General features: G+C 38.2%; 1 protein-coding gene across 2 annotated transcripts in view; it reads left to right on the top strand.

Moving 5' to 3' along the window:
• Window positions 1-22,220, top strand: part of FBN2 (fibrillin 2) — a 254,961-nt gene that overhangs the window by 166,990 nt on the left and 65,751 nt on the right. For both annotated transcript variants that reach the window (XM_048851711.2, XM_048851710.2), the window contains exons 31-40: window positions 2,303-2,428; window positions 3,823-3,945; window positions 5,653-5,775; window positions 7,876-8,001; window positions 9,937-10,059; window positions 12,401-12,523; window positions 17,133-17,294; window positions 18,454-18,522; window positions 19,204-19,329; window positions 22,078-22,203. In XM_048851711.2, coding sequence (XP_048707668.2) covers window positions 2,303-2,428; window positions 3,823-3,945; window positions 5,653-5,775; window positions 7,876-8,001; window positions 9,937-10,059; window positions 12,401-12,523; window positions 17,133-17,294; window positions 18,454-18,522; window positions 19,204-19,329; window positions 22,078-22,203 — 1,227 coding nt within the window. The remainder of the gene's footprint in view (window positions 1-2,302; window positions 2,429-3,822; window positions 3,946-5,652; window positions 5,776-7,875; window positions 8,002-9,936; window positions 10,060-12,400; window positions 12,524-17,132; window positions 17,295-18,453; window positions 18,523-19,203; window positions 19,330-22,077; window positions 22,204-22,220) is intronic.

Below are 22,220 nucleotides of genomic sequence, written 5' to 3'. Positions count from 1 at the left end.
AAGAAACAATCTTAACTGCTTTCCCCTGAAGAGAAAATATTTTTTTAAAAGTCTTTCTTTAAAAGTGAGATTAATCTAATTTGGGTCCATTAACACTAAAATGCCTTACTCATAATCTAAGTATTACTGCACGGTATCACTACCAGGCAGAGGTAAGGCTGTCTGGGTGCTTTGACTCATCATTTCCATAATGTAACAGATTTGAATTTCCTGAAAATGGTACCTTAACGCTGAACTTCCTGGGTTTGTAATGCTTGGTTTGGGATAATTACATCATCCCTTAATTTTTTTACCCGTAAATTACTGATGTATACTCTCAAATTTAACTCTGTTTTAACAGTTCTTTCCAGTTTTTTTGATAGGAAGGTGGGGTGGGGGGAATACACACGTTCATAAATTACATACCGAAAACCTGTGAAGATTTAAGGGTACAAAGTTATGCACTTAAAATTTAGGTGATGCTGGAGTTAAGGTTGCCTATGTATTCCATTAACTGAACTACTGAAACTTATACTAAGCAATCATGAGGGGTTTTGTAGTGAATTTATTTATTCAGTTTGATTGAATTGTAACAATAAGGAAGATCGTGATGGCGTGTTTTGATATGCAGAGTCTTAGTAGCCTTCATTTTATACATATGCTAGCCTTCTGAGAGAGGAAAATAGATGAAAAGTATCAGTGACAATAGCTCTATAACAGGGCGATCTGCTCCTTTAATAACCCAGGAGGGAGGCAGGGAGCAGCTGACCCTACCCCAGAGAGAAGCCACACAGACAGGTGCTGGGAATCAGATGATGCAGCTGAGCCACACCTCAGGATTGTCCCACACTCTCATCTGGAATATAAAGGAGAGCTCAGCCATGAGGGGGGCGTGGGGAGAGTCAGGAGAGAGGATAATCTCTGGCAAACAGAACTGGAGACTGCAGGCCGGCCCCATGGAGCCACTCTGGGTTGGAAAGGGCCCTCCTAGCAGCTGCCATAGGACCTCCCAGTCTGAACCCTTAACCAGACGGTTGCTAGTACTGCTTTTTGTATATTTTCTCCCTTTGCTTGGGAAAACAATAAACAGGTCACTGAAGAAAGGGACTGAAACCTAACCAGATATTAAATCTATGTGGAAACCCTTCATGAAGACCAAATAGGAAACCTTTGCCACAACTGCTCCCAACCCATGAGAGTTCCCTAGACATATTAGGGCCCCCTCTTCAATCCTCTCTGATTGGGACTCCTCCACTGAGACCCTGGAAAATGCAGAAGAAGTCCTGCATTGAAGTCCCAACAGATCAGAACTACAGGGATACATCTGAAAATCCCTGGAAATCTTACGGACCAGTTCACTTCCAACTTCCCTCCCACCACCCCTATTTAAAATTGTGCCTATTGTAATTTATACTTATTTTATTTCTTTCAAAACGAAAACAGAGAAATCACCAGCAATGCCTTTTTATTCTCACCATAGTAATTCCCTTCATTGGCATACCCTAGTGTTACCATTTCATTTAAAGGGAGGTATAAAAATATTGGGCAATATATTTGGAAAGTTCCATCTCCCCTAATATTACTGAATTGTTTAGTAATATGAATCACGGCATCTTTATGAATTTCCTCATTTGACTGTTTGCCATTTACCTGATTTTAATGCTTGTCCTAATATAGAGGATTTGCTGTACCTCATAGTTATAAGCCACATTTTAATCAGGGGTAAATGCTTTCATTTAGATTTTACTTATGTTTCAATTATTATTTTAGTTTTATTTTTTCTAGTGACACTCTGAGGCCTAAAATACATTCTCACATATGTCATTCATCAAAATTTTAAATGATGAACAAACCTGTGAAAACTGAAGTCAGTTTGCAGATAATTCAAGACTACAAATAGGGCTACATTTGTTACATAAATTGTTCTCTGGAAGAAAGTCTTAATAGCACGGTTACAGTATGATGTTCATGTCTGAGTGTTTTTAAATTGATTTTACATTATTCTTTTAACAAATAATCAATTTCATAGTTAAATATTCAACTCTTTTATCCATTTTGAAAATGCTAATGTAATTGTGCAAGAGTATCATCTCTACCTCTTTAGAGAATTGCAGAAATGAAGTGAGGAACGGTTGAAACGTAGTGTGTTGAAGACTAATATTACCTGTCAAATCTCAAGTAAACCTTGAATATTTTACTAATAGAATTATTGATTACTTCTGACTTTGATTAAATTCACCTGAAGGGTGAAAATATTTTCCTAAAATAGATAATGCTATTAAATGGCTGTAATATTCAAGTAATAATTAAACTATATCTGCAGATGTGAATGAATGTGACTTGAATTCCAACATCTGTATGTTTGGAGAGTGTGAGAACACCAAGGGATCCTTCATTTGCCACTGTCAGCTAGGATATTCAGTCAAAAAGGGAACAACTGGATGCACAGGTACAGAATATTTCCAGCATTTGTGTTATGCATTATAATTGTTATATTTTATCTTCAAAGTCTTAGTCTTTGTCACAGTGGGTAGCTCCTAAATGGATTTCACATATATACGTGTATGTATATTTCTGAGATGCATACATGCATTAGTTTTAGAGAAAAATTCTACATCAAGTAAATCTAAATAGCAAGAATAAGGTAAAAGGAGAGAGAATAAAAGAAGGTAAAGAACAGAAAGTGAAACCACATGCAGTCCTTTATTGAACCATCCTAGCAGCTGTACAGTATTAAAGTAAAACAGACTCATATTCTACAAATCCAGTAGTGGAAGAAAATCCTTCCCCTGGCCACAGAGCAGCTACTATGCTACACTGTTTGATGGATGCTATTTCAGCCTAATGACTCTCATCCTACTCTCTATGCATTGTCATGCCGGAGGCTTCCATGACACCTACCCATCTTACCCTCCATTTTTCTGCTGCTAAACATCATCCTTTCTACTGCAAATGGGGATGTCCATAGCTGCATAACAGGCAACTGGATATCTCCAAAACTGTACTTCTTAGGAAAGTTGGCAATAGATACTAAATGGAAGCAAAGTTTTGATCACAAAAGAGGAGGGTTTCCCTGAGTTATTGTATCAAATAGAAATTTCAGTTTGCTCTTTTACTTACTGTTTTTTGCAATGTTTGGTTTTGTGCAAGACTGACATTATTATGGTATATATAAAACTGAGAAACAGAGATCTTCTGGAATGTACATTTTTGTTATATTTGAATTATGTCTGTTTTTAAAGATATTTGTTTTTCTCCTATTTATCAATTATTTGAGTCTAACAAGAGTAACATATGGTCTTAGATCCTCACAAGTGCTATTAATAGGGACCATTTTACATATTTTTGTCTCTTTTTTTCTAGCGGAGTGTAGTAAATACTTTTCTGTATATTCCACAGCCGTCACCCACTTCCAGGAACTAAATATTTTTTTCCTATAACTTGGCCTTTTGGGATTTTTTGCGTAATTGTCAAATCCTTTTTATGAATAAGATTTGCATGTATGCTCAGAGCTCTGATGGGCACATTTTTAAACAAATACAAATAAATCTCATTTGTGTAAGATTACATGAATATCAAATAAAAACCTGATATTGTAGGAAATAACAAACCCAGTTTTAATATGTATTTGCAGATAAAGAAAAACCTGGAAATAAAATAGACTATATACTTTCCAGTAACACAAGCTATAAATATGAAACAACCTGCTTAAATCATTATACAGTATTTTTATTTTGAAACTATGCAACCGACATATGCAGTATGTTAGAAAAACATCACAAGTCAAATTTCCAGTAGCCTTGGCATTGAACTTTTATTGATCAATTTTTTTTGCCTTCTTAGATGTGGATGAGTGTGAGATTGGTGCCCACAACTGCGACATGCATGCCTCGTGTGTTAATGTCCCAGGAAGCTTCAAATGCAGCTGCAGAGAAGGATGGATGGGGAATGGCATTAAATGTATTGGTGAGTGTGTAATTACTGATGCATTTGTTTGGCTGAAAAGTTTTTAAATTGGACTCACTTGACTGTTTGAAAAAAATCATTTTATTCCTTCACATGTAAAGATCTATGGGCAGATAGAGAAATAGGATTCTTGTATTTCATTTATTTTTTTTTTTGTTCTGTGAAGAAAAAAGTTTGCTTTCATCACAAACTCTTGTCTGTCTAGCAGTTTACTTTAAACAACTTAATATGAAATGATTCAAGTCAGAATACTTATGTTGGCTTACAATATTGGAAAGAAATGGAACACTTTAGTGCAGACATCTTTTGATGCATGTCCAGCATTTGTAAGCTAAATTCAATCAATTATAGAATGGAGGATGAATTTAATATTTTTTCCAAAGCTTACGAGTAAATGTCAAGATGTGTAAAACGTTAAGTTCATTAAAAACAAATGGAAGAAACAAAATGTTGTGAGATTCTGGACCAGTGACTCAAAGAAGATCAGTTTCTGTAAGTGAAAGGAAACTTAAAACCCATCTCTTATTGTTCTTTTTCTGTCTCTGCCACTGGTGCTGAGTCACCTTGGGCAAGTCACTTCAGTTCTCTGTGCATCAGTTTCCCCATCTGTAAAATGAGGCTAATGGTACTGACCTCTTTTGCAAAGCACTTTAAGATTTATGGGTGAAAATTGCTGTATAAGAACTAGGTATTATTTTATTTTATTATTTATTTAAAAGATAGCTCTTACTATTATAAGACAGCACTACATGCTAGATTTACAAAGGTATTAGGCATCAGTGGATGCAGATAAGCACTAAGTCTGATTTATAGAAGCCCCTTAATGAATTAGGCGCCTAAATTCCACTGATTTTCACCCGCATAGGTGCTTTTGTAAATCTTGCTCAGGTGACTATCAGTGTCTTACGGTGGCTAAATACCTTTGTAAAACTGCTCCGAAAGCTCACTGCGGTTAAGCCATTACTGAGAAGAAGGGAAAGCCTCTCCCCTGCAAGCTTTTTTGTGCAAATTATTATCTGAAGTTTCATTGCATCAGAAAGAATTGTTGTTCTTTGAGTTGCAGATGTGTGCTCCACTTGCCAGATACTTTTTTCCTGCAACAGTTCCCACCAAGGTGGCACATGCACCCTGCTCCTCCTCAAGGCCCCTCCCTATGTAAGAGCGGTGCCGCCCTGACTCCCCTTAGTTCCTCCTTACTGCCAGTTAGCCTAAGTCAGAGCTCCTTGTGTAGTTCTCTCCTCATGGTTTATTACCTGCGTCACAGCTACTGGCTGGGACTTTTTTAGTGGAAATATTTAATAGGAGTCAGTACCTGTAGCATGGTGTAGTGTTAGTTTAGTAGCACATATGCAGCATTCTCCAGGTTTTAAGCACTGTTTTGATTCCAACTTCTCTAACAAAGTACCAAAATTCAAGTTATTTAGGGTATGTGTCATTTGAACTGCAATAGCTTGTGCTTGGAACCACTTCATTCATGCATATAAACTTTATTGTAAGAGGAAAATTTTAAATTAAATCAATTGTATATTAACCAAGTATCTCCTACTGGTGTACAGCATTGGTACAGGTGCCCTCCTGGCTATAGTAATCAACTTTGTGGTTTTTGCTGTGTATCAGCTAACAGATTAATTGCGCGTGCAGCATATTACCTGCTATAAATATACAGTTTTACTCTTTCTAATGTCTTGGTTTTCTTCTGCTGTACAGATCTTGATGAATGTTCTAATGGAACCCACAAATGTAGTGTGAATGCTCAATGTGTGAACACTCCTGGGTCATACCGTTGTGCCTGTGCTGAGGGATTCACTGGAGATGGATTCACTTGTTCTGGTAAGGAAGATCTAAGAAGTTTCCTGTAAGGGTAGTGTGGATACTGATTTTTTTTCCATTTTTTAGAAGCTTTGCAAAATTAGGACTAACTCCCAAAGGTGGAGAGAAGATTGTAAGAGCCTCTGCCATACAAGATGCAGGTCAAGATCCCTCCAGATCATTCAAGAAACTTGCTAGTGTGACCCACATACCTCCTGCATGTGGTGTTCTGTCCCATCTAGTGGCACTGAGACCATGTAAAGAGAGAGATAAAATGAGTCTGCTCTACAGCCTTAACTAAGAGCCAGTTGGCTTTTAGCTCATGCAGTAGAGGCTCATGCACTAAGTTCCTGGTTCGATCCTGCCTGTCAATGACTGCGGTCTGTTGGCGTTACACTAATAGAGACTCCTGGCTCTCACTTCAGCTTGTGTACCAAATCTGCAGGTGGCTGATTGGCTAGTGTTCTTGTCTACCCTACCCTCCTCCTCCTCCCCGCCCATTAGCCTGCTGTCACCGGTAAACTCTCTAGCCAGGAGCACACGCCGCTCCAGCTCCCCATTACACATCCTGTCCCTGTTGGCAGGATCCCTGTAGCAGGGGCTGCGGAGGGCAGCATCTGTTTTCTCTTTAGTATGCCAGTTTGGTGAGGATTTGATCATTAGCATATGAAAAGGTTTTTTTAAGTCAGGTTAGAATTGAAAAATATATCATGTTTGTTCCTTTGCATTTGCTAATAGTTGGCTTTGAATTTCTGTTTTAAGAATGAACCTTTTCTCATATGGTAACTGAAAATCATCTGAAGTATTGAAGATTATCCTGATTTTATATATAAACACTGATGAGATCCTATGTTTGCATGATTACAGTTTTGTCACCCCTTCCATGCATAATATAGACCTGCAGTAACATCTGTTTTCTTTTAAGTACTAGCATATTTTGTCCTGCTATGAGTGCAGGGGACTGGACTAGATGACATCTCGAGCTCCCTTCCAGTCCCATAATTCTATGATGTGTAGAATATGCTATAACGACTAGAAAGTAATGTTACTGCATGCTCTACTTTTCAACTAACCTAAATATAGACCCAAATTTACTTCCATCCTAAATAGACACTGTCTTCTTTCTGTTTATTATGGTCAGTTGTTGACTTCATAAGTGCAAAATCATTAAAATATTCTTTTAATTGTAGTAGATGTAGTTGTAGTTGATAAATATGTGGTTTTAAATCAATGTTTCCCCCCTTCTGTTTATATGCTTTATTCTGGGTCATTCTCATATATTTTAAAACCTAGTATTTTAATATTTTGTTTTCATAATTTTGAGAGCTAAGCATTAATGAATAGAACGAATAAGCTGGATTTAGTATCTGGGTTCACTTAGTCTGGGTGATCTGAGTCATTTTTCATGTGGTTACACTGACTGCACTCTTGAACAACATTCCGATATATATGAAATGTTTATAAATCTAAATGATGCTAGCAAAACAGTAACATTTTAAAGGCCAAATATTGAAAGAACACCTGCAAAAATTAGCGTACTATAATATATGCCCTGAAATGATAGTTTAAACCCACAGACCCCACTGGTATTCAGTTTGTATATGCAAATAGTGTTTGTGTACGTATCATTTGCTCACACAGTTAATAGGGTTAAAAAATTGTGTGGAAAAGACCATTTACATTTGCATAAATAGAGATTTTTCATTTTGAAAATTTGCCTCTAGAAGTGCCTTATCTGAATAAATATTTCATTAGTGTATTTTATGATACACGTTTATGACTTCAGAAATAAAATATCCACCTTATTGTTTGTCAGAACTTGCCACTATTGGGTCTGGAAAACTTACATTGGTTCAAAATTAGATACTGTATGGGAAAATCTATTAGTGAAAATGTGAGTACATGGAGACCCAATGGGGTAAAAGATATTGGAAATAGTTGTTACCTTTTGTTTTTCTACATTCTTTTATATTCTGTCTTTGAATGGTGTATCTGCTTTGCTTTATATCAACAAATGTTGAACAGAATTTATTTGAATGATGAATGGGAAGAAACAGACTCACACTTGGATTATAACATACATCACAGAAATTTAATGGCTGCTTACCTCTTCTCCTGCAGATATTGATGAGTGTGCAGAAAATGTTAATCTGTGTGAGAATGGACAGTGCCTGAATGTCCCTGGTGCATATCGATGTGAGTGTGAAATGGGATTCACTCCAGCTTCAGACAGCAAATCTTGCCAAGGTAAGTTACCAGTACTTCAACCTTGTTTTCTGAGTTTGGATTGGCTGCTGTGAAGGAAACCACAAGAAGTGCTGGAAGAACCTCAGCCTGGAAGCAGAATACACACAACATGCTTCATATGCTTCTCCAGCAAGGATTATGTTGCTGCATGAATTATGGTGAAGGTAGCTTTCATCTCTTATGAAGTTTTCCTGGTCTTGAGCCAAGAAACCTGGAGTAGAGGTTTGGCTCAACAAGTTTGTTTTCCTTATTCAGTTCTCTTGTTTTTGTCTAAGTGAACAGTTTGTGGAAAAACTCTGCTGCCCACTGTTCTATTTAATACATTTATACAGGAAATATAAACTATTCTGATCACCACTCTATTTAATAAATGTATACAGGAAATTTGAACTGTGCTGTTCACTACTGTGTTTAAGTTACAACAATCCTAAAATTTCTCTTTGGAATTTTTCTTCTACCCTCTTTCTCTCTGTCGTATGTACTCTATTGTCTGAGACATAACTTTTAGCTGACAGTGATTTCACTCCATGTAGTGGTCTGAGGTCATCTCTCACTTACTATAACAGAAGTGTATGCGGACTCTGTTGTAGACTGATTTCTGTGTACTGAGTGCTCCAAAACTTTTTAGATCTTGTTTTAAAACACAAACATGTTAGTAGAACCTCATGACATCTTGGAAAGTGTAAACCTCTTGAAGAGACATCTAAGACCAGATTTTTAAACGCATTCTCTAAAATTGCACCCACAATTTTGCACATGCAGACCCCCATATATATACATAAATCAACTTTTTCAGCAAACATGTGCTACTGAATATTATTTTTGTATTCCGTTTAAATTATTTTAATAAATTATACTAAGGTTAGGCCTTAAAATAGGTTGTCAATTTTAGCTTTAATTTTAAATAGGTATATTTTAAAATATAAACCTATATTTAATTTAAATTAAATTCATTTTTATTTTTTATTTTTAATTTTCAATTTTCATTCACCCTGAGGCACATGTGCAGACATATTAAAACAGCCTGGACTTGCATTAATTTGCCTTCTACATTTTCCAGGTGTTTATGAAACTGGGTGGAGCCTATGTCCATGTCTCCAGTTTGCTCTTGGAGGTTATATCTACATGACAGCTAGACACTTGCGGCTGGTCCATGCCAGCCGACACAGGCTTGTGTGGCTGTTTCATTGCTGTATAAACTTCCTGGCTTGGCCTGGAGCCTGGGCTCTAGGACCCTGTGAGGTGGGAGGGCCAAACCCAGAAGTCTACATAGCAATGAAACAGCCCGCAGCTCGAGCCCCATGAACCTGAGTCAGCGGGCACAGGCCAGACGCAAGTGTCCAGCTGCTGTGTAGACATATCCATAGTGTTTCTGGAAAGATGGGAACACTATGGGTATGTCAGCTCAGGAACTAGGGAGTGGTTAGCCTACTGCTCTCTACTTGGTGTACTTTGCATTCTTTCAAGGGGAGTTTGGTGAACTTTACACACATGCTTACCTACATGTGGAAACTAGGAGAATGGCAAATGATCAATCCCTATAATTTGTATTTGTTTAACGATGTGCTTTTCTTTTCTTTTTTCTTTTTTGTATATTTCTAAAAAGTCATTTAATAGTATTTTGATTTTAAAACTTTCTTTTTCATTTGGAATCTGGGGGATTAATTCCTGATAGCACAACTTTTCTTGCCAAATAGAAATATATCTGAAGATTATTATAACAAATATGACAGGAATAAGAGATGTGGTGTCTTTAAAGCTACTCTTCAAAAATTCCTATGTTTTAACTTCTAAAGTATACAAGCAGTGCATCTGATTTTTCCAGAAATTCTATTAGTGTTTTATGTGTTTTTTGAGTGTTTTAGTTGTTCTTAAGATAGTGGACACTACTATTATGATGATTTGTAACTACTTGCTCTTCCTCTATTCCTTCAGATATTGATGAATGCATCTTCCAGAACATTTGTGTTTTTGGAACCTGCAATAACTTACCAGGCATGTTTCACTGTATCTGCGATGATGGCTATGAACTGGATAGAACTGGAGGAAACTGTACAGGTATAGCCAGTTCCATACAGAAATGTGGCACGTCTTTCGAAGAGGTGTTTAATGTACCAGTTCATCTATCTTTGCATTTTCCCTGCTGGATGAACATGGTAAAATCAGTTGATGACTAAATGGGTACATTTTAAACTATTTTTAAACTCTTTTTAACTATGTACAATTAAAAGATTCAAGCTCAAAGAATAGTATTTAAGAAAACAAGTACCAAAAAAAACACAAGTTTTTCTCCTATGCTTTCATCTATATTCCAGACTTAGTCACCCTTTCCTTCAACCTACATACTTCTCCCAAGCAGAGTTTTTTGTTAGCATGTATGTGTAAACATTCGTGTGTGTGTGCACGCACGCGCACGTTTTTAATAAAAATAAAAGAGTATGAATATGGTCGTTCTTAAGTATTCATATACAATTTAATTAAGATACTAGCTGGATTTATTATAAAGATTCAGAAAATATCTCTGGTAGTGGACCTCAATCCTGGCTGAGCTGTTTCAGCAATCCTTCTTTCAATCTGGTACTTGTTCTCTGTTTGATAACTGCCAGATGTGGACAAATGTGCACTAAGGAAGTAAACTTTTTTTTAAAATGTTCACTATTAATTAAAATGTATGGAACATAATTCTATAAACATATATGGTGCTTTGCAGACATAAATTAAACATGGTCCATGAGGCTCGTCTGTTCCAGTTTAGACAGACACAATGCAAACACTTTTAAGTATTAGGGTAAGAGTGGGAGCAGATTCTGTAAAGATCAATGATGAAAGGCTAAACAAAAGAAGTGAGTTTTAAGGAGGGATTTGAAGGAAGACAAGGAAGTTCCTTGATGTATTGGAAGAGCAGTTGTAAGTGTGGAGGAGTAACATGAATGCTTCATAAAACTGAGAATGGATAAAGCTTCTACAGTTTATTTTTAGAAGTCTGGACCAGACTGTTCTTGTATTGGAAGTGGCACAGAAATCAAAGTTTTATAATAAAAAGTTTGTTTTTTTTTACTCACACTTTTTTTAAAAACGGGAAAGGGGGGCGATGCAGGGTGCAGGCAGCAACAATGTCCGATATAGAAGGTGTTGCAATGGTGCAACTTAATGAGTGTGGAAAGCCCTCCATTGTGCACGGCAGACACAATCATTCTGTTATAACGGTATAATTCGCACATTGTCATGTTCTGTACAGCTTAGATACTTCAAGTAAGAGTGGACCCTATCTCATTCATTTTATTTTACATTCCATTTTCTTGGATTGCCTCAATTATTATTAACAAATTTATTTGAGCATAAGCAAATAAATTTGTTAGTCTCTATGGTGCCACAAGTCCTCCTTTTCTTTTTGCGGATACAGACTAACACGGCTGCTACTCTGAAACCTCTGTTTGCCGATCATATAACTGTGATATACTCCTTATATGGATTTCTCAGACATGCTACTAATATTGAGTAATATTTTGATGAGATCTATAATTTGAAAGAACTCGTACAACATTGTAATTTTTTTCAAACACTTTGGGACTTCCAGCATTTCCTTATTTACTCAGTACTAGAAATTATATAACCGAGTTTATCCAGTCTCCAGTTAACCAGGTTTCCTGGTTAATTAAAGCTGTATTATGTCCTCTGGCAGAAATTGGTACTATGCATTGCTTCCCCCATTGGACAAAGTGCTATACAGCAGAGGCCTGCAGCGGGACTGGGATCCTGCAGGACCTGCTTCCATAATAGCGGGAGTGGGTAAAATGTATTTTGTTGCAGAAGGGATTAGGTGGGCAAAAAAAGACCAGTAATTTGCGGGAAAACACTTTAAAACTTTCAATACTTAAATTTAAGTGAGGTTTAGAAAGAGGTTTGATGTCTATTATACGGAGTTAAAGTATTTTTACATGGTTTAAGCAAGATTTGTTTTATTCTTTTAGTTGTAAAAATTGTGTCTGAATTCTATTTATATATTAACTGACCACTTTTGTTTTTTGTTTAGTAGCCTCAGGGAATCGGTCCCTCTTACGGGGTCTATGGTTTTTGCAGGTGGGAGTGGGATAAAAATGCAAGAAACAGTGTGGAAGTGGGAGAAACAGGATTGAAAAAACAGTCCCATGCAGAGCTCTACTATGTAGTGCTATACGTTATTTTGGTTAAATTAAGAAGTGGACAAAAGTAATGTTTCTATTAAATGTGCAAGTGTAGAAATTGTTCCTGAGTGTTTCTAGAAATGTCATTGCTTCAACTTCAGCTAAAAATAAGAGGTTTATCTTTCTCGCTCTCATTTGAATCATCCCCTCACATCGTTCCCCACATCGTTCTTCCATTAAATCAACAGATTACAAATGTAGCTTTCCCATTTTAGATATTGATGAGTGCGCTGATCCCATTAACTGTGTTAATGGTCTCTGTGTGAATACTCCTGGGAGGTATGAGTGTAACTGCCCACCAGATTTCCAGCTGAACCCAACTGGAGTAGGTTGTGTGGGTAAGTGAAAACTATTTCACGTAAGTATGAACAAGAGACCGCAGATCCAGAGGCCTCTTGTACTGATACTAGATCATTTGTAAAGATAGAGGGCCACATTTTGCCTTGTTTTGCATCCTGCTCAAAATCAATGAGGGCAGATTTTGGTCCAGAAAATCTGAATCTGTTACTGTCATGTTAGATATCAAACCATGCTCCTAAATATAGATTTACCAGTTTTAAATACTGTAAACATTGTCCATTTTCTTAAAATACATTTTTTGTATATACCAGAGTGTTTGTTATTTTCATTACTGATTCCATTTTCTGGATGGACCCATGTTTTTGATTTTAGTAATTGAGTTTTAAATCCAAGAGTTCTCATGGGGCTGATGTACACTTCCTCTGAAGTAGATTTTCAGGACTTGGCTCACTGGTGTGCTTAAACCTATATTGGAATTAGAACTGCATGTAGTAGCCATTTGGATTGAAACCAACCTGTGAAAGACACACTTCAGTGCAGTTTGTGTAATTCTCTCTGCTTTACTCTGGCTTAAAGTAAGCTTAAGTTTACTTGTCCCTTTGCAACATGATATAGAAAGATAGTCTTCTGATTACAATATTTACTGGAAGTCAAGCAGTTCATGTGCTAGTGTAATGGGTGTCACAGACTTGTTGTGTGAACTTGGGCAAATCATTTAACCTTTCAGATTGGAAATGTCACCAAAGGCCTCTTCACTTTGCTTTCTGGGGATGTCTTGGGATTTTTTAAAAAAAATTTGTATCTATAGTAATTTTAAAAAATGATTGTTTGCTATTGGTCTAAGTCAAATAAATAAAACCTGATTAAAACTTTTGTTAAAGAAATGTGAAATTCTGTCGGAATGGATTCTGCTGCTCAGCTCTTCCCTCCTTCTACTTTTCCCTGTAGAATTCAAAGGGGCTCACTGTCATTGCTCAGGGTACCAGGCCACCAGCAGAACAAGTTGGCAGCTCAGCTTATCCCAACCAATTTATTTTACAGTTTCAGGCTGCGATTTTCAAAGGTACCGAAGAAAGTTAGGTACCCAACTCCCTTTGAATTTCTGTCAAATTTGGTTGCTTGACTCCACTAGTTTATTTTGAAAACCCCAGACTCAATTTTTATTCATTTTTTGAGCTGTTGAAATCTAATTTCAGCATCTAGTTCCCCTTTCCATCTCGTGAGCAGAGGACTCACTAGAGCACTGAGAATCTAATCTTCTGGGTCCTCTGGTGCAGCACATTTCTACTCGGATACCTCTGGCCTTCCTCAGCCAGAGGCTTCTGTCAGGCAGCTTTTCAGAAGCTTCTGAGGGTGAGTCCTGCCCTGCCAGTTGCCAGCTGACCCTCAATCTGCCAGAACACGGGGCTTTCAGTTGGATCTGTGTTTTGGGGCTCAGCCCTCCTCTGGAACCACAGCTCTGGCATGGGGAACTTGAGTAAGAGCTCCAGGATTTATCCAGAAACATTTTCAAAGGGGAGGAGGACCTATACAGCCTGTTCAGGGGTAACTCCAGAGTCCCCCGTGCACCCCACCACCTAAAAAACCCCAGAAGCCAACACCCCTGACTGAATAGCTAACTTGTAACTTTAAAGAGCAAATGGGAGAAAAGTCAAAGTTTTTAAATCTTTTTCATTCCCACTCTGAGGAACCGTTTGCTGAGTCTTTTCTCCTGCACAAAGACCTTTTCACAGTATTTTCTGTCAGACTCACTGCCTCTCGCACAGCCTGCAGCATGTCTGGGTGTGCAGAGAAGAGAAGAAGCAACTCTGACTGCAGTCTGCTACTTCTTTGAAGCTCTGTCTCAGGCATCAGCAGACAGGGAATTGCACATATCCTCACTTTTCTGGTACAAGGGCTCCAACTCTCAGAGGCGGGAATGAATCTCTCCCTGGCCTCCCTCAACAGTCTGGACTGCTGGTTATAGCGAAAAGAACACTCCAGGGAGTTTGTACCCAGACTAGAAGTACCTAAGTACTTAATTTCCTATGCAGCTGCACCTGTGCAGGATTACAGAAGGGTAAGTGAGAAATCCTTTTGCATGGGTAAAATTAGATCAGTGTGCTACTACGGGAAGCACTTTTTAAAACAAGGATAGCCCTTTGGGGTGGAGAAGCAATAGTTCATTAGAAATTCACTAATAATATAAAATCATCATCATCATCCTTCCTCATTTTCCTTCTCCAGCAGCTCTTCTCCTGGAGGATTAGCTATCTGATTCATACCATGAACTCTAAAGGTGGACACTCAGGAGAGCTTTTCCACCTAAGTACTGTGATACTATAACCTGCAAGATAATACCCATAAACAGACCAAACAGAGGAAGAAGTTCTCAAAACTAAGGGAAAATATCTTCCTCTCCAAATAAAGTTGGATACAATGTTTCCCATGCTCTTGATCTTTGAGGACATCATAGGATCTGAATGGGAACTGGAGGATAAAACTAACGTTAAAGAAAACATAGAATTTTCATGAACTGTGGGAACTAGCGCATATAGCAAAAATCAGTACAGGTCTAATCTCATCAGAAAAATACATTGTTCACCTTTCAGAAGGGTTTTTTCCCCCAAAAGATCCCATAGACCATATGAGAGAGGGTACTCTACACAAATATTTTTAATTCTCACCTTTTGAATATAGTCAAAAAGATTCCCTGTAAGAAAGATTTACTTGGTGGCCACCAAATGGCTCATTGGTTTAAGGGTGTGATTCTCACCTTGGGTATGATAAGTCCAGGGTTCAAATTCTGGCCAAATCTTCACAGCAGTATATAGAATATTAATTCTTGGCAGGCAGTGTGATTTACAGCAAGAGCAATGCCCCCAGTCTCAGTGGCTACACAGAAGCTATCTGTATGCCTGAATACAGCAGAAAATCAACCCAAGTCATCACAGGAAGATGAGTCCAGAGGATGTGCTGCAACCTAACCCAATTTATATTCTGAACTCTTACATATACACACTGTGGAAGCAAGCCTTACAGGATGGGGAGTGTAACTGGAAGACAAATAACAGGAGTTATGGGACCAAGAAAAAGAAAGCGTCATCCTTCTTAAATGCACAGTTTGTGCTGTAAAATGTCTACAAATTGCCTCAAAGGATACCACTTTCCAGTTCTATTCAACAGCACCACCATTGGCGTGTCTGAACAAAAACCAGGAATGAGCCATAATTCAAAGCTCTTCTCAGAAGCAATGGAAATAATGTCTTTGACAGAAAAGAATCTTGTGTTTTGCAAGGCAATTCATGTGAAGGGTAATCTGAAACCAAAAATAAGAAAAAAAGAACCATGGTCATCCTGATAAATCCGCACTAATTTTTGGACTTGATAATGCCAGCCAAAGCACCTGGAGAAAAGATTAGACCAATTGAATCAGGGGCCCATTCTTCATCCTGAGATGCTGAGACCATCTTTGATTGAAATTTTATGCACTAAAAATGAAGTGTAATTCAACGGGAATTGTCTGTTAGGGAGATTGATACAGTTTTGGTATCTAGAAAGGACTGAACCAGAAAATTCAGTTTATTTAGACATCTGGGAAACTGTTCCATGAGACAGTCAAGACTTCATCTGCAAGGTCTCTAGCGGTAACACAAAGAGGAATAGTCTCGGCCTTATCAGAGAAAATTTGCTGAACAGTATGGTGATCCTCATACAATGCATTTACCAACTTCTATAAAGTGGATTTCTATTTCTCCGTAGAGTAATCCTTTAGTGGTAAAGTGCATCATGGGCCAATGCCCAAAAAATTATTTGAAATTACAAAACTTATATGAAGGGAATTTATATTTGTCTATTATTCTACTGAAATAATAAATAGTAATGATGATGATTGTTTGATTTCTTCCTTCCCTACTCTGATTCACTACTTGCTGTTTCCCCTTAGTGAAGAATGAGGGGAGAATCTACGCAGCAGAATGGAAAATTTTTTACCATAATTTTCTTTCTATTCCTTCCTAATTCTACCAACCCTAGTTGTTTTAATGGCCAAGCTATAGTTAGTAACAATTTTTTTTAAAGTCTAAAGGAACACTACTAATACACAAAATTCCCTTAAAGTTAATTAATGCAGTTTCAGATTGTTGTCTTGCTGCCAATAACCAATTGTTGAAGAGTTTTGAAAGAGTTTGAAGCACTCTTCTGGTGGCTTGAGGTGAAGGGTAGGGTTGTGTCCTGTATTCCTGCCCTCAAGAGCAACACTGGCCCTCCTCTGAATTCTGCAGGGAAGAATCATTGCCATTCATGGAGCATAAAAGGGAGGAGCTACTAACAAAAAGAAAACTCCGGTAAGAAATTTTCCATTCCCCATATTAAAATACTGGGAATAGTAAAAGTGCTATACCAGTATATGCTGTGAATTTTGAAGACATGCAAACTGGTGTTTAAGAACCTTTAAGAAGAAGCAGCAGCTATATTGACCATCACCTTCATTACTCTTGATACCCCTGAATATTAATGTGCATTAGCTTTTTTACCTTACCAGTAACTCAGAAAGATACAGCAGCCGGGGCCTTCCATCCACTAGTAGCAAGCTTTAATATGATTGTTTGATTGTTCCTTCATCCAGGCTGGAAAGTGCAACTATAGCTGAATGTGTTTTACATGTAGATAATCGTGTTGGCAATTGTTACCTGAAATATGGACCCCGAGGGGATGGCAGCCTATCCTGCAACACTGAAATCGGCGTTGGAGTCAGTCGCTCCTCATGCTGCTGCTCTTTGGGGAAGGCCTGGGGAATCCCCTGTGAGACTTGTCCCCCTGTAAACAGCAGTAAGCATTTTTAAAAATTTTCTTACAAAAGGTGCTAATATGAAAAAGTACTTACAATAATTTAGTGTATGACAATAAACAGACTATGAAAATATCTGGCAAATTACTTCATAAGCTTATTCTCTAACAGTCTTATTGTTGAAGAAGGTCTCCATCTTATTCTCAAAGGTGATGCATAGGCCATGGATCTCGGAATCAAGAGACCTGAGTTTTGTTCCCAGCTCTGCCACTGACTCGGTGCCTGTTCCTGCACCAGTGAGGTCAATGGGACCAGAATCAAGCCATCACTGGTGACCTTTGGCAAATCACTTCACTTTTCTGTGCCTCATTTTCCCTTGCAAAAATGGGAATAATGGATAAAATTTTCAGATGTTCCTAAGTAACTTTCACACTTAGGTGCTCTTAAAATTTTATCCATTAACTGCACTTTTGCAGGTGAGGAATACAGGTACTTACATCATGCTTCTTATCCAGAGAACTCCAAGTGCTTTATAAAAGTGAGCATCATTGAATAAAATTTTTCAAAAGTGCCTCAGTAATTTTGCCCAATGATACTTACCTTTGAAAGCACTCGAGGTTTTAGGTATGAATAGTGCAATGTAACTACCAAGCATTATTATTTTTATTATTTATTAAGTTATAATACTATACAGTCTAATTTTAACAAATACTCATCTCTGTTGTACAGTAGTAATAATTTCTAGGCCCTAGTTAAGATGGTAGCCACTTTCTACTAGGCATTACGCAAAGAAGACACAGTTCCTGCCTTAGAGGAGCTTACAGGTTAAGGCCTCGTATGCATGGTTACCAGTGTTATCTTAGACTTTCCAAGATGGAAGCCTATGCACTTCCTTGACTTTATACACTATGATTAGTCCAGTGAAGTCAATGGGACTATTTGTAGTGTGTATGTCATTGCAGGTCAGAGTGCTGTTAGGTTAAAACAAGTTAAACGACAAGGGGCAGGGATCGTGTTTGTGCACTATATTTGTACAGTGCCTAGCACAATGGGGTCCAGGTCCTTGACTGGAGCTTCTTGGTGTTACTGTAATGCAAATAAAAAATAATTATGGCATTTAAAATACCATTGAAATTATAAATTATCCTTAATACCAGTGTTTTATTCTACAAATAAGTAATAACCTTTTTTTCCCTCTAGCGGAATATAATACTCTGTGTCCAGGGGGTGAAGGATTCAGACCAAATCCCATCACTATTATCTTAGAAGGTGAGTTCATCCTGAATAATGGCTGTTATGGTTGCAACTTGACAAAAGGTGACGTTTTCAAAAGTTTTCACAATAGGAGGATCATTGATGAAGTGTTCACATTCATTGAATCGGAAAACCACTTATTAACATGAATAATACTAGAGTGGCAAATTCAAACTGGTGCTTGTGTGAGCAGTTACCCAATAAGGATACTCAAAACCCATTTGAGTAAGTAAATTTGGTGTTTTATAGGTGAAACAGATTTACATATATTTTGTCCACCTCATTTATTATACAGGCCTTCAACATTTGCCCCCCAAAGCAAAAGACAACCTAACAAAAAATGTAGTTTAATCAATAGAAGGTTAATGTTGCTGCAAACATCTATCATAGAGTGAAAGCCTGGTCCAAGTGAATTTCTCATGCACTTTCAGCATGCAGAAATGAAGCATTAGGTACCAAACTCCCATAATCAATCATGGAAGCTGAACTCCTTATGTTCATCATGTTGAAAATTTGCTACAGAATATGTGGGATAATCACATTCCCTCTTCCCTTTGATAATAAAGTACAGATTTAGAAGGAAAAAACCCCAGTGAAGATTAACAGTTACTAGCTGGTAACATTCCAATGGGATGGTTAAGATCTCTTGTTCCTTTACATTTCAGAGTAAGAATATGGCCTTTTCTCTCTTTACAGATATCGATGAATGCCAGGAGTTGCCAGGTCTCTGTCAAGGTGGAAACTGCATCAATACTTTTGGCAGCTTCCAGTGTGAATGTCCTCAAGGCTACTACCTCAGTGAAGAAACACGGATCTGTGAAGGTGAAATTCTGCAGTATCTTGTCCCACACCAATACACACGTTTGCAAATATTTTGGTCTTTCAGAGTTTTTCTCCAGATGCAGAAAATTTCATGCATAGAGAGTAGTTGATTGCAGATTCATTTTCCATACAGAGTGTAATGGTAATCTTCATAGCTATTATGATTCCCTAATATATTGCCTCTCTCGTTTGTAAATACAAACATACGTTTGTGGTACTGACACTAACAAAGAAAACGTGTGTGCAACTTCACAAGCTTCACCTTGTGATGTTTCCTCGTATTTCTGTCAAGTGGGAATGTTTGGGGGGATTCATGTTAGGGTTGATCTAAGAACTGGAAACTCCTCAGAGCCTGCTGTTATCCCATCTAGACCCTGTGTGATGCTCCCTTGCTCCCCTTCATCCTTAGATCCATTACCCCTCTCCTGCAGATAGTAGGAGGTGTACAGGAGTAAGACTCCTTCTGAGTAAGTGCATCAAACCTAGACAAATCTTATGAGGCATATTGTAGGTTCCCCTAACCCCATCCCCATAAGCTGTGTAGGGAGCTTGTCAGGCCCCATCAGCCTCTCTAGCCCTTAAGAGTCTCTTGGCCTACCTCCCCTCCAGAAACCTTATGTGGCTTATCTCAGGCCCTCTACCTCCATGGTGACTTTTTGTAGTAACCCCCCTCATCTCTCATTTGGGGGTTGGACTAGATGACCTCCTGAGGTCCCTTCCAACCCTGATATTCTATGATCCCAAATCCGCCTCCTACCTCTGCAAATACTAGGAATCCCATTCATTCTGACAAGTCTAAACAGGATAGTTATTCCTTGCCCAACTACGATATTTAGGTTTTTAAGGCTTATTAAAGCCTATTTATGCTTATCGAGTGTGGTGGATCCCTGCGGTTGAGGGAGTTTTTAGGGCCTTAACAAGATGCCTAAGGCTTGCAAGGGGATGGGATGTCTCGAGCATGTGTCCCAAAGTTTTCAGGGTGCTGGTGGGCATTAAGACTTAGAAAGGGGCTCCAGACTACATTCTTAAGTCTATAGGAAGGGTGAAATATCAATAGTTCTATTGCCTTATTGCCCCCCCACCCGCTGCCACATAATCCTGTGTTCATCTGTTCCTATGCTCCCTTTCATTTTCTGTCCCAACTCCCCACTCTGCCAGCACCCTTCATGTCCCCCTTCTACATTGCCCTCTGCTCTGCTGCTTCAGTGTCCCTCCAGTCTCCTCCCAAGCCCCACACTTGCATCGCCAGTGCACTTCCTAAGGACTGTAGGAAGTGAGCACTTTCTAAAAAGTGCACAATGGGAAGAGGTGAGGTGTGGAAATAGTGGTCTAGCAGGGGCTTGTGAGGGCAACATAGCAAGGAACATTCCTCCCTTGAGTATATGAATCCAGTAAACTTTTAATTGTCTCCCACTTTCTATTCTCAAGCCTGGCTGTGGTGGAAATAAATACATTTTAGAAGAATAGTTTAGCTGGTGACAACCTTTTAAAATATATCTTATTTTATGTACAATTTGTCTGATTAACTTCAATGGTATTAGACAAATTTTCCCTCAGGATTGGCTTACATTTTGAGGTCTGTCTTTGCATGGAAAAGGGACAGAGACTTATTGTTGTTTTGAAATCAGTGCTTAGGTCTCCGCAATCATTTGCTGGCATACTTTAAACTCATCGGAGCCATTCTGATGTTAGTATTTAAATGTTAATAAGTTGGCAAATGAGAGTTTAAGTAACTAAACTTTGTTCTTTTGTAGTAGATCTCAGCTAGGTAAATTCAGTAAACTACGTTTTATTTCTCCCCTTCTTTGGTTTTTTGGGCAGATTTTTTGCTACCAAGTTTCAAGAATGTTAAAAGAATTTTTAACTGTCATGATCACTTCTGTTTTAGTATGTCATAAATAAGTTACCGCTTCTTCAAATCATTTCAAATTTGTTCGGAAAAATCCTACTACAACTTCTGACCAGCCTACCAATTCTGAGGCCAGCATTCCTTTATTCATTGCGTTTAGGTGAAGAGTGAAAGCAAAATTGGGTTTGTAATGGAAGCTCTTGTTTCAGACATAGCTATGGAGTATGCTACGCTGGTTACACACCACAAAGAAAGATAAGACCTATATCTTAATGAGGTTACAATATCAATGTAGCTGTAATGTGATAATGGAGGGTTACACACAATAGGGAAAAAGATAGGGTGAGGAAGGACAATGGTTACAGCAACAAGATTATGTAGTTATTCAGCATATGCATGTGCATTTCTAAAAATGTGTTTTGAATAGATATTGACTTTCTCCTTTTAGCCACCACAGTAGAAGTGAATCTGAAGGAGGGATTTGAATGAAGAGAGAGTTATGGGTTGGTGGACCACAGTAGGGAGTTAATTCCTTACATGAGGGGTGGCATGGAAGCATGGTACTGAAATGCCTCTGGAAGTGGCAGGCAAATGAAATACTAAGGCTTACATCATTAGTGGAGTAGGTGGGACAGGAAGTGACTCAGCTTCAACAAATCTTGAATTCTTGACAAGTGCTGTCTTCCACTTCAGGGATTGGAGGAAATCAAACATACAGGAGAACAATAATACATTTCAGCTGCTGCCACAAAAGCCTGTTTAAATCAAAGCTGAGCAGTTTGCTGAGCTTCTTTGTTATGTTGGAGTAGTTTAATATGGACTTATTCCTTATAATTATTTAATTGGGGTTGTTCCTCTTGTCTCTTTGTGAACTGTACTTTTTCATTTGTTCTCTCTAGATATTGATGAGTGTGTTGCACATCCTGGTGTCTGTGGCCCTGGGACCTGCTACAACACCCTAGGGAACTACACCTGCATCTGTCCTCCAGAATACATGCAGGTGAATCGAGGACACAATTGCATGGGTATGTAAAACTTGTTT

This window comes from Caretta caretta, chromosome 5 (genome assembly GCF_965140235.1).
Source record: "Caretta caretta isolate rCarCar2 chromosome 5, rCarCar1.hap1, whole genome shotgun sequence".
NCBI classification, from domain to species: Eukaryota; Metazoa; Chordata; order Testudines; family Cheloniidae; genus Caretta; species Caretta caretta.
The sequence above is the reverse complement of the archived record's forward strand: the minus strand, read 5'-3'. Positions and strand labels throughout refer to the sequence as shown.